Below are 12202 nucleotides of genomic sequence, written 5' to 3' on the forward strand. Positions count from 1 at the left end.
ATGAATTTGATCACTGTGCCATCAGAGTTCTCGTTTAAGGGATCATAATAGTATGAATGGAATGGAGGCTTGGATGGAACACTTCTGTCCACTTATAAGGACCTTTCTAGATAATCAGTGGTTTGTTGTTGGGCTTTTTTTTGGTTGCGGGTAGAGTGGGTAGAGTGCTGGCTGTTGAGTTCAAACAAATCTACCTTACGGAATACTAGATAACTTGGGGTCTTATAAATTGTTTGGTCATAGCAATGTCATGACTTCCTCAACTTCCTTGTTGAAATCCAGATATGATTTAATTATAGCATTTGTTAGATCTGCTGGTCTATTCGTCATATCACAAAAGGCAATATAGTCAGATTTGTGACTGTAACTCTTTTTTTTAGGTGCTGAACAAGTCATTCTGGTTAAATTTTGCCTAGGACCTGCTGTTTTTACCAGATTTATTTGTAAAACCCTTTTCCTTTTGTCTTTTTTTTTTCCCAGCTACATGATTTTTTTTTTCCTTTCACCTTTTGAAAGCTGAAACAATCTTTTTTCCCCTTTCTCTAGAGAGGCATGTGAACCCTCACCACACTTCCTAAGCTAGTTCTCTTTGGCTAAACCTCAAGCTCTTGGGAAAGAGGTGGATAACCAGAGTTGGCCAAGCCAGGTGCTGTGTGTGGGTGGTTTCTGGGGCAGCACTGGCTGCAGTTAGCAGTGTCCCCACACAAAGATGGAACCACCTCAAGACAAGGTGTCCTGTGCTGTCCCCATAGCCTTGCTTGTCTGTGCAGACCCAGCACCCAAGATGTCCCCCAACCCACCCCTGGGTGAACTCCCCTGTGCTCCTGTTTGGCCCTCCACCATAACAGACTTCTCTTGGCAGAAGAGAAGGAAACTAGGAGTTGCTGAGCAATCTGTGTCTTCCCTTAGCCCAGGGCCCTTTGCTTCCAGCAGTTGGCTCTCCTTGTTCTGTCTTCTTATCCTAGTTACTAGAGCTTTCTTATGCATCTTAATTTTTCCTTTCTGGTTCCTTGAAGCTGGAGCTGGTATTCAAGAAGAGTTCCCCGCCCTCTAAAGCAGGGAACAGTCAGTGAGAGCAGTCAGTCTCACTGTGGACGTTAGGTCCAAGCAGGGGGAATGACAGCTAATGACATAGGGCAGCCTGCAGGAGTGGTGCAGACCAGGGAAGCTGCAGCCAGGAGCCAGGCTGAGGGAAGGTGCCTCAGGGAGGGCTTCCTGGAGGAGGTTGGACCAAGACCCACTGGCTGGGAGAGGCCGTCTTAGCTGGAGTGATGGCGGGCCTCAGACAGAAGAGGAAAATCAGGCTCCTCAGGTAACTTGGGGTTTCCAAATAGCTGGTCCTCAGTTTTGCTGTCAGGACACTGGAGTACTGTTATGAATTAGGAAGGTTTAATCACAAGTAGGAGGAAATATAAGCAAGCACTGACTGATGATAGTTAATGTTAGAGATTTTAGGAGAGAAAGCTGGGAAGACAAACCTCAAACCTCTTTAGCCAGTTAATGAAAAATTCTCTATTTTATTCTTTCTTTTTCTTAATTATCCTAATCTCTTTCATTTAAGACCTTAATTTTTAAAGAGTCTCCTTTTGGGTCTCTATTTCAGTCAAACCTCATTAAAGACCATCCCTTTTCATTTTTAATGTGTAATTTCCATTTACCAAGAGTAGCTTTTGGAGAGAGATCAAGATCAAACCATTTACCTCTACACATAGCACCTCTCTCCTCCATCCCATTATGCCTCTCACTAAAGCAGAACTAAAACCCTCACCTCATAAGCCCTGCTTTTATTGCAGACATTTCAAGGGAATGGCTTTGGATGGCTTTAATAAAATTTTCCCTAATTTGAGTCATTCATCCAATGCTATGTCGTGTTTGAATGACCCATGTTACTTTTCTCATGTAGAGATAGTCCACTGGCACCCAAATATTTCAGAATTTTAAGTGAAAAAGAAAAGATGGACCCAGGCACGGTGGCTCACACCTGTAATCCCAGCACTTTGGGAGGCCGAGGTGGGCGGATCAGTTGAGGTCAGGAGTTCAAGACCAGCCTGGCCAACATGGTGAAATCCCCATCTCTACTAAAAATACAAAAATTAGCCAGGTGTGGTGGTGCATGCCTGCGATCCCAGCTACTCAGGAGGCTAAGTCAGGAGAATCGCTTGAACCCGGGAGGCAGAGGTTGCAGTGAGCCAAGATCACGCCATTGCACTCTAGCCTGGGCAACAAGAGCGAGACTCAAAAAAAAAAAAAAAAAGTATTTCAAGAAAACAATACATAGGAACTTTATCACACAGCTGGCCTCTGATGCCATTGTTTGGGGCTACCTTATACGTGAGAGCACTTCAAATCTCCTTTGGTACTTTAGTTACTAAGTCATAACCAAGAGCAGCAAAGTGAGGGTCTCTTTGGAAGCAGAGTGTCCTTCTATTTAGAAGAAATGTTTTCTCTAGAATATCACTGTCCCGTAGAACTTTTTGCAGTGTTGGAAATATTCTATAATTGGGTCATGCTAGCTGCTAGCCACTAGTGTAACTGAGGAGCTGATTTGTAAATTTTATTTGGCTTTAATTTAAATAAAGCTTGTTGAAACATCTTAAATTTTATAGTTCTGTTAACCTATATGTTTTTATGTTCTGGTCTCAGGAACCCTTTTTTACCCCCAGACCATTTTACCTTTTCTGGTGAAAAGGATTTGGGTTCCCAGCAAGGAGGTGCATCTCTAAGACAGCAAATTTGATTAGGCTTCTTAAACAGTCCTATGATTCTGTGGGAGGGGCATTCATGTTTAGAGCAAAAATTCACCACACAAGAATCTTTCTTATAAAATTACTTCCCTTTTTACCTTCTTTACCAAAAATACCTCTTTAAATCTTTAACTTTCTTTTCATCTCTTATTTCCTGATTCCTTTACCTTGTTTTAGACATAACTCTATGAGGTTTGAGTTAGACAAAGATATTTTGCCTTTAATAAGAACATTAAAAAGAAAATGTTTTCCTGTAATTCTTAAATCAGAAATTACCCAGATACTTAATATCAAATAATAACCTTAGATTCTAAATTATGACAAGTTTGTTTGTAAGCATTTATTCCATTACATTTATCTGATTAATGTAATAGTTTACCTAGACTATTAACAAAAACTGTGATAGCTAATATTTAAAGTTATTTTCCTTTTAACTATTTTTATAGCTGTGAATTTCAGGTATTTACTTAAGTAATAAAACTTATGCTTAATTTTAAGGTTATTTAGTCCAATAACTCAGCATTTAATTATTTTCATTAAGCCAACAATATTTCATAGGTATACACAAGCAAAGATTATTCTGTCTTGGGCTGGGTTTTATAGTTGATAACCCTCATGGCAAATGTTATAGTATTCTGCAGGGATAAACATTGCTAGTATTTTACCAATAATTTTTTTTTTTTTTTTTTTTTTGAGACAGAGTTTTGCTCTTGTTGCCCAGGCTGGAGTGCAGTGGCGCTATCTCAGCTCGCCGCAACCTCTGCCTCCCAGATTCAAGTGATTCTCCTGCCTCACCCTCCCAAGTAGCTGGGATTACAGGCATGTGCCACCATGCCAGGCTAATTTTGTATTTTTAGTAGAGACAGGGGTTCTCCATGTTGGTCAGGCTGGTCTCGAACTCCCGACCTCAGGTGATCCACATGCCCCGGCCTCCCAAAGTGCTGGGATTACAGGCGTGAGTCACCGTGACCAGCCTACCAATAATTTTAAAGCCACCTTATTTATTAAAGATTTTACTTAAGTCACAGGTATCTGGGTAATTTCCAATTTAAGAATTACAGGAAAACATTTTATTTTTAATGTTCTCATTAAAGGTAAAATATCTTTGTCTAATTCAAACCTTATAGGGTTATGTCTAAAAGCATTTGACTAGTCTTTTAAGTGTCTGATTAAGTGCTTTTATATATTTTTAAGCCAATTAATTAGAGCTCTTTATATATTTTTAGTAATGAAACACTGTTTACACAATGTATAAATACATAGAGGTATTTAGGCATGCTGATAGAAATACATTTTATAGATTCATAAAGACTTCCTTTTTCCTTTTTTCTAGTTAAAAATTCTTAATAACATGTTGCATCACTCTAGGCAGTTCTCAGCTAAATAGTCCTAAATTTTCATATTAAAGGAAAGAACTTAGGTGAAGATCTGATAGCAAAATTTACATTATAAGCTACAGGGAGAAAAAGTTTGGTGTGCTAGAGGGAAATTAAAATAAATTTAGCTGCCAATTAAACATAAATATTATAAAATTATATATTTATATATCATGTATATATAATGTATAATATATGCATATCATAAAATGCATATATAGTCTATAATGGCCTTTTAAATATACATAGATACATATATACACACACACACACACACACACACAAAGATCCTGTAGCTTTACTTTAGTACTTTAGCCATGAAATAAGTATAAATTCACTGGCTTGCAAAAAAAAAAAAACTGTTAGATCCAAACAGTGGTTTTTATCTCAGTGGAAAAGTAACAGCAGATTTAAAGTAGGCAGAAAGGAAGACAGAAAAAGAGAATTTAGGAACTCTATAGTTTGCAGGTCGACCTTAGGGTTCTTTTTCCTTAATGTAAATGTGCACAAAGACCATATTACTTCTATTTTACATAAACTCTGGGAAGTAGAGGTGCCATAAAACCTACGGAGTACTCAAAAGGGGATCATTCTCCTTATTTTCTCCTTATTTTTAGAGTATTTCTTTCTCACATTTTTTTTTTTTTTCCCTTGAAAGGAGGAACTGAGCTCTGGCCTAGGATTTCTGTGTGGTGGATGGATATGTGTCCTGGATGAGCCATTTTAAAAATTAATTTGCACTGAGGATTTCCCTGCAGGGTTGCTGCACATTGTGGGGGGCCAACCCCCTAGACACTCCCATGAGGCCCCCAGTCACCCATGGGCGCTTTTTGGCTGGGAGGAGCAAATGCCCTTTCTCTTCAGAGCTGAAAAAACTCAGTCTCTCATTTACCTATGAAAACAACAGTTCAGTTTCTCACGCAAATATGCACAGTCAAGCCAAATTGAGATTAATTCTGAGAGAAAAAGCAATAGAGGAGACCCTTTAGAATGCACCTTCGAACTGGAATTAGGATTCTTAAACAACAACTTCCTAGGAGAAAAATCAGCTCAAGAATAAATTAAGGACCATCAACCAAAACAGGAGGTCCAGAGCTCAGGAGGACTTACCAGTTCCACCAGAGGAGAAACTCAAACTGGGTGAGGCTTCAATGGGCCCCGGCTGGTACCTTAGCTCCAGTTTTGGGCAACTCCTTCAGGGTCCTGAGTCTTCTCTGAGGCCCCACGTGTTTGGGCGTCAAATTATTGTCAATGAAAAGAGTTAAACTCTGTAAAATATTTGAAGAGATTTATTCTGAGCCAAATATGAGTGACCATGGCCTGTGACACAGCTCTCAGGAGGTCTTGAAAGAATGTGCCCCTGGTGGTTGGGGCGCAGCTTGGTTTTATACATTTTAGGGAGGCATGAGCCATCCGTCAATCAAATACTTTTAAGAAATACATTGATTTGGTCCAGAAAGGCGGGACAACTCAAAGCAGGGGCTTCCAGGCTGTAGGTGAATTTAAACATTTTCTGGTTGACAATTGGTTGAGTTTGTCTAAAGACTGGGGATTGATAGAAAGGAAATGTTCAGGTTAAGATAAAAGATTGTGGAGACCAAGGTTCCTTTGAAGTCTTATAGTGGCTGTCCTTAGAGACAACAGATGACAAATGTTTCCTGTTCCAGTCTTTAAAAGGTGCTAGACTTTTAGTTAATTTCTTTAGGATTGGGAGGGCCTGGAAGAAAAAGATTTAGCTATGTTACTAGAGATTCTTTACAGATGCAAATTTTCCCCCACAAAGGACAGTTTTGCAGGGCCATTCCAAAATATGGCAAAGAAACATGTTTTGGGGTAAAATATTTTGACTTTCTTGTCACATGTTATGCCAGAGTCAGATTGGAAAGTAAGTCACGATACATAGGGTTAAATAAAACCCATCTGATGAGAATTTATGGTTTGTAGGGCATGACTCTCCAGACCCCTTAGATAGGAATTCGGGCAAGATTAAAAAATCTGAGCTTAGTCCTCAGTATGTATCCAGGATATACAACATGATGCTATGGAATACATGCAATATTTAAAAGGTTACTAAAGTTGAAGCAAATTAACATATTCATCATCTCACATAGTTATCCACTTTTTTGTTTTTGTGGCAAGATCAGTTGAAATCTACTCAGCATGAATCCCGTATACAGTACAATTGTATTACCTATAGTCCTCATGTTGTCCATTAGAGCTCTATGCTTGTTCATCCTACGTATCTGCTGCTTTTTATCCTTTGACCTACATCTCCCCATTTCCTCTGCCTTCTGCCCCCATCCCCATAACTACTGTTTTATTCTCTCTCTGTATATTTGACTTTTTTTTAAAATTTCTTTTTTTTTTTTTTTTTTGAGAAAGAGTCTCGTTCTGTCGCCCAGACTGGAGTGCGATGGCGTGATCTTGGCTCACTGCAACCTCCGCCTCCTGGGTTCAAGCAATTCTCCTGCCTCAGCCTCCCAAGTAGCTGGGACTACAAGCACTCACCACCACGCCCAGCTATTTCTTGTTTTTGTTTTTTTTTGTATTTTTAGTATAGTAGAGACGGGGTTTCACCATGTTGGTCATGCTTGTCTCCAACTCCTGACCTCAAATGATCCGCCTGCCTCGGCCCCCCCCAAAATGCTGGGATTACAAGCATGAGCCACCACGCCTGGCCTCTTTTTTTTTTTTTTTTTTTTTTGAGATGGAGTTTCACTCTTGTTGCCCAGGCTGGAGTGCAATGGTGTGATCTCGGCTCGCCGCAACCTCTGCCTCCTGGGTTCAAGCGATTCTCCTGCCTCACCGTCCCTAGTAGCTGGGATTACAGACATGCGCCACCACACCCAGCTAATTTTGTATTTTTAGTAGAGACGGGGTTTCTCCATGCTGGTCGGGCTGGTCTCGAACTCCCCACCTGCCGTGATCCTCCCGCCTTGGCCTCCCAAAGTGCTGGGATTACAGGCATGAGCCACCACACCTGGCCCATATGGGGGAATAAAAACACTGGGCACACAGAACAGTAGGATGAATTGCTGAGGTTTTCACCAGGAGTGGGTGGGTAACAGCCAGCGATGAGAAGAGAAGGCTCCGTTCCCTCCATCACCCAGGCACTGGGCAACCTGAGGCAGCCCCTCCACCCACCTAAGCCTCTCTCTTCTTACTGTCAATGTGGGCACAACACAGTTAATGGTGGGGACGTTCTGGGAATTAACCCAGACACCACCAGTGACCGAAAGTGCCACACGTTCCCGTACCCAGTCCTGCCTGCCTCCCACCTCTGCCCTCCCCTGAGCTCTTTGCTTCAGACTTTCACTTTCTATGCTCAAGTAAATCTAGAATTACCACATGTAAATACTCTAACATTTTGGGGCCTGAATTTGACAGGAAAGCATGTGGGAGCTTCTAGACTGAGGTCATGGTGGTATCTCCCACCCCACCACACACACCCTGTTGTGAATACTGCCTGGGAGATGGGGCCCAGCTTAGTAACTTAGTGAATAGGGTGAAATAATGTTGGACACATTATACTCAATGTAAGAATGCATCGTTCCCAACCATTCTCATATTTATATTTTCTCTTTTCAGGGATCCACATCTTCTGGACCCAACTGTGGAATATGTGAAGGTAGGAAATCAGAATTAAACATGTAGCCGTGACCCTGGGTAGTAGATTTCCCATTTGGAACACAAAGTTGCTAAATAATGCTGCAGCCTGGTTTGTGTAAAAAGCTGATTAGACTCTCCAAAACAACAGGGAGGAAATTTGACTCCCTTAGGCCTTTGGTAAATTTTGTAGGGGTCTCACGTCATCCTATTACAGGTACCCTTATCTGGCCTTAGAGCCAGATGTGTTTTAAAATTCAGAGTTTGTTTGTTTGTTTTCCAGAAAGGTAATATGGTACGTATAGTAATACTCCCAGAGAGGTTTGGGGTCAGCACTCCATAATCACACTCATTATTCTCACAGTGACAAGTAAGAATATTCACACTAAGAGGGATAAATAGATGACAAATGATTTTGTGTAGTTCAGGTCACATTTTGCCACCAAATGAGTTTGCTGCCAAATAAGGTTTTTTTAATGTTAGTGTTCAGAGTTTTTTGGATTTTGGAATGTAGATGAGGAATTGTGGACCCATATTTACCTTCAGTGGAGGACCGAAGGCTCCCTGAGATTTTTATGAGTCATCTTTTCCATTCCAACAGCCACCCTCTTGTTCAGGGCTAATCTGGGGCCAAGTAGTAATATTAGGTACTTAGTTACTTTCCAGCCGGACTGGCGGTCAATGCTTCTAAGTATTCAACCCTTCTAAATAATGTATTTCTTCGGAGCTGGAAGAAAAGATGCTTTTCACTTCTTCCCTCTGCCTCCTCAATTTCCAGTGTTGCTGTTTGCTTTATTTTCTTTTATTTTTGAAACTGTATTCTGTCACCTCCTACAGAAGAAAGAAGTCTGATTCTCACATTTGGTTTCTTGGATTTATGACAACATACTTATTTTTTGGGAGAAATCGTGGCAAGAGTTAGAGTTTAGAATCAGAAGTCTCATTCCACCTTCACTATCCCAAAGGCAGCAGCATCCTAGTTTCAGAGTATGTAGGCATGTCGCTTTTGTGTGTACCCATGCCTTCCCCCAGAGTTCTGCCATTTCCTCCCTCTTTAAAAGACCAGAGGATGGACGGAAGAGGAGGAAGCTCCAGTAGAACCACTTGGCCACTTGGGGCGGTCGTAGTGAGGTTTGTTGGAATGGAGGTGGATATTCTTTTTTCCCATCTCTTATACCTGAATGACAACTGAGCTGTGTTTTCATGGGAGAAAATATATAATCCTAAACCTGCAGGGCTACCACACCAGAATCTGGCCAGAGCTTTATAAATATGTATCTGTGTCCCTCCCGGATGCATCACATGTTTTGTGCAGGTTGTGCATTGCAAAGTATTAGAGGATGCTATTTGCATAGACTGTGATTTGACTTAACAAAAAATGCACTCTAGAATTCTGCAGTGTGTAACAACAGCTCTTTAAAAATCACTCCATGCCTTGTTTCGGAAATTGGCTATCTCCTACCACGGGCCAGTCTGGCTGTGCTCAGCAAGTGTACTGCCTTCTTCTTACTCCAATACCAGTTTTTTCTTTTACAAAAATCTAAACCCTTTTAAGATAATTTGGTAGTGCATTCTCAAGCTAAATATAGAGGATTTTGGAATGGCCTGTTTAGGTATTATGCAAGCTATTGCATCTCATTTATGAATATCAGTCATTGTGAGTTGAGTGGTATTGACAAAGAAGAGATATTGGAGTTGTCAGTGGCTTCTGTTTATCTGGGCTCTCTTTGCCTTCTCCTGACAGTGAGATGTGATGGAACTGCTCTTTGAGGTTCAGAGGGTTCTCCTTTTCAAGAACTTGTTGAGGTATTCCGAAGGGTACCCTTTCCTCCTAACTTGATCTGAATCTAGTCAGAGCCTTATAAATGATGTGTCTGTATCCTTCCTGAATGCACCACTTTTTTTTTCTTTCTCACTTCACCCTTGGTTTAGAGGGATGGTTTGGGAATGTGTTGAGCCAATGTAGGGTATGTATTTTCATTTGCCTCTATGGACACTAAGGCTCTGAAAGCACATTCATAGAGGTCTCTGACATAAAGGTCCAAGGGGACCCAGGGACCCATCTTCTTGGGTTGGGTCTGTTGTAGCACTTCTCACACTTAGTTGCCCTGTGGAGCCGGGCTGACCAGTGCCAGGAAGGCCTCATAAGTTGATGCCAGCTGGTGCCTCATGGCTGGAGATAAATCAAGGGAGGTGAGAGAGTTGCAGATAAACTGAGGTGCAGTTTGACCCCCTTAACTTCTTATCTACAATCCGCTTGTGCATTTAATGCCTCTTGAACTTGGAGAAAAGTAGTTCTATGTGAATTATGTTGTGTCATAAAGGCCCCTTCCAGTAGGTTCAGATTCATTGGCCGAAAAAAACAAGCATCAAGAAGCCAAATTTTAGGATCCATTTTGACTCCAGAATAGGGGGAGTCTTATCCTATCCTGAGTCTCATCCAGGCAGGGGAAGCACCCAGTCGTGGCCAACAGACAGCAGTCCAAATACTGGCAGGAGCTCCAGCCCCAGGTCTCCCTCCCTCCCTGTGTCTTTAAATGCTGCTCCCCTGCTGGGTGCGGTGGCTCACACCTGTAATCCCAGCACTTTGGGAGGCCGAGGTGGGCTGATCACCCGAGGTCAGGAGTTCGAGACCAGCCTGGCCAACATGGTGAAACCCTGTCTCTACTAAAAATATAAAAATTAGCCGGGTGTGGTGGCGGGCATCTGTAATCCTAGCTACTCGGGAGGCTGAGGCAGGAGAATTGCTTGAACCTGGGAGGCGGAGGTTGCAGTGAGCCGAAGTTGCACGATTGCACTCCAGCCTGGGTGACAAGAGTGAGACTCCATCTCAAAAAAAAAAAAAAATGCTGCTCCCTTCCCCATCGGAGACTTTCCAACCATCTTCCCTTGGTTTTTTCAGTGCCCAGATAGAAGAGAGAGGTCTGGGACTGCCTCCTGCCTCCTTGGGTCTGGGAGAGACAAGGTTCTGAGGCTGACCCTCATAGCTCGTGGGGCGAGGGGACTGCAGTGTCATGGCAGGAGAGAGTTGGGTGGAGGAAGAATCCAACATTCAGCTCTGGCAGTTTGTATGTGTGTCCTCCTAGCACCGTGCACCGTTTGTGTTGCAGTACATTCATGCCGGGTGAAAGGGGACCGGTTTCTCGGTTGCTTAGCTACCGGTCGTTCATCCCAAGTGGAATGGAGGAAAATATGCATGGCTGGGAAGCCCCAGGGCTGTTGGGCAGCTCTTTTACCTTGTCCAGCAGGCTGGCCTCCTGCTGGGACTCCTGACAGCACCAAGACCCCAAAGGCTCAATTTGATATTTGGATGTGAGAGGAAAATAAATTGCAGATCCAAAGTAGTCCAGGGATTTGGGGAATCTCATTCCTCACTGTTTCCGTCTCTTTAATTCTGGCACTTACAGGAGAGAATTTTGGTTTTTTTCACATTTTTCCTAACCTTCTCTCCTCACATTTTTTTCCCCCCACAGTAGCTCAGAACATGATCATCTTGATAGTTTGGTTTTAACTTTTGTCTAATCATGAGGTCCTTTTCTGTGGTCAAACGTAATTGATTCTGTTTCCCTGCATTGAAAGGAAAGATTTCTTCCAGGTTGGAAAGCTGAACCCTCCAGAGTGGCTCCACCTTCCTCCTGCTGTTTACCATGTAGCTAGTGACTTCGGTTCCTGGCGTACAGCTCTGGAATTTTCCTCTGCGTACCTAGCATACCTTACCCTAGATAAAACCAAACATTTTTTTTTAATAGGAGGAAATATCTTTTAGAGCCAATAACCCTAGGCAAAATTATGAAGTAGAATTTTATCTCTATACTGCTCAACCTACTCACTGCCCCATTGCACTTGCCCAGATTTTTACTTCGTTAAAACACAATTACACTGTGTCCAGTTTCTTAGATCACTATCAAGTAGTTGCTTAGAAAATTTGATAAAATAGCAGTGCTAAAATGTTAATAAATGATAACAGCTCCATGTGTTCCCCTTCCCAGATAGCTGTCCAACAGAGATTCACATCCCCTGAGACCCCCCACCCCAGGGAGGGAGCTGGGTCCACACTCTGGTTCTTTTTGTTTTGAGACGGAGTCTTGCTCTGTTGCCCAGGCTGGAGTACAGTGGCGCAATCTTGGCTCACTGCAACCTCCGCCTCTCAGGTTCAAGCGATTATCCTGCGTCAGCCTCCCGAGTAGCTGGAACTACAGGCGTCCGCCACCACAGCTGGCTAATTTTTTGTACTTTTAGTAGAGATGGGGTTTCACCGTATTAGCCAGGATGGTCTCGATCTCCTGACCTTGTGATCCACTCACCTCGGCCTCCCAAAGTGCTGGGATTACAGGCGTGAGCCACCGCGCCCCAGCCCACACTTTTGTTCTAATTAGCAATGTGACCCTGGATTTGCCACCTGCTCTCTGTGGGTTCCATTGTCCCCACGATAGAAACCTTGGAGTAGGCTATTGTTCCTTCTAGCTTAAGTTTATA

At 42.5% G+C, this 12202-nt stretch overlaps 1 protein-coding gene across 3 annotated transcripts in view; it reads left to right on the forward strand.

Moving 5' to 3' along the window:
• The window catches only part of BCAR3 (BCAR3 adaptor protein, NSP family member), a 277512-nt gene that overhangs the window by 189356 nt on the left and 75954 nt on the right, over positions 1–12202 (forward strand). For 2 of the 3 annotated variants that reach the window (XM_063606785.1, XM_063606784.1), the window contains exon 5: positions 7709–7748. In XM_063606785.1, coding sequence (XP_063462855.1) covers positions 7709–7748 — 40 coding nt within the window. Of the gene's footprint in view, positions 1–1049; positions 1313–7708; positions 7749–12202 lie in introns of those variants that run through there. The other variant, XM_034931447.4, reaches the window with a different exon arrangement.

The sequence above is a fragment of the Pan paniscus genome, chromosome 1 (genome assembly GCF_029289425.2).
Source record: "Pan paniscus chromosome 1, NHGRI_mPanPan1-v2.0_pri, whole genome shotgun sequence".
NCBI lineage: Eukaryota > Metazoa > Chordata > Mammalia > Primates > Hominidae > Pan > Pan paniscus.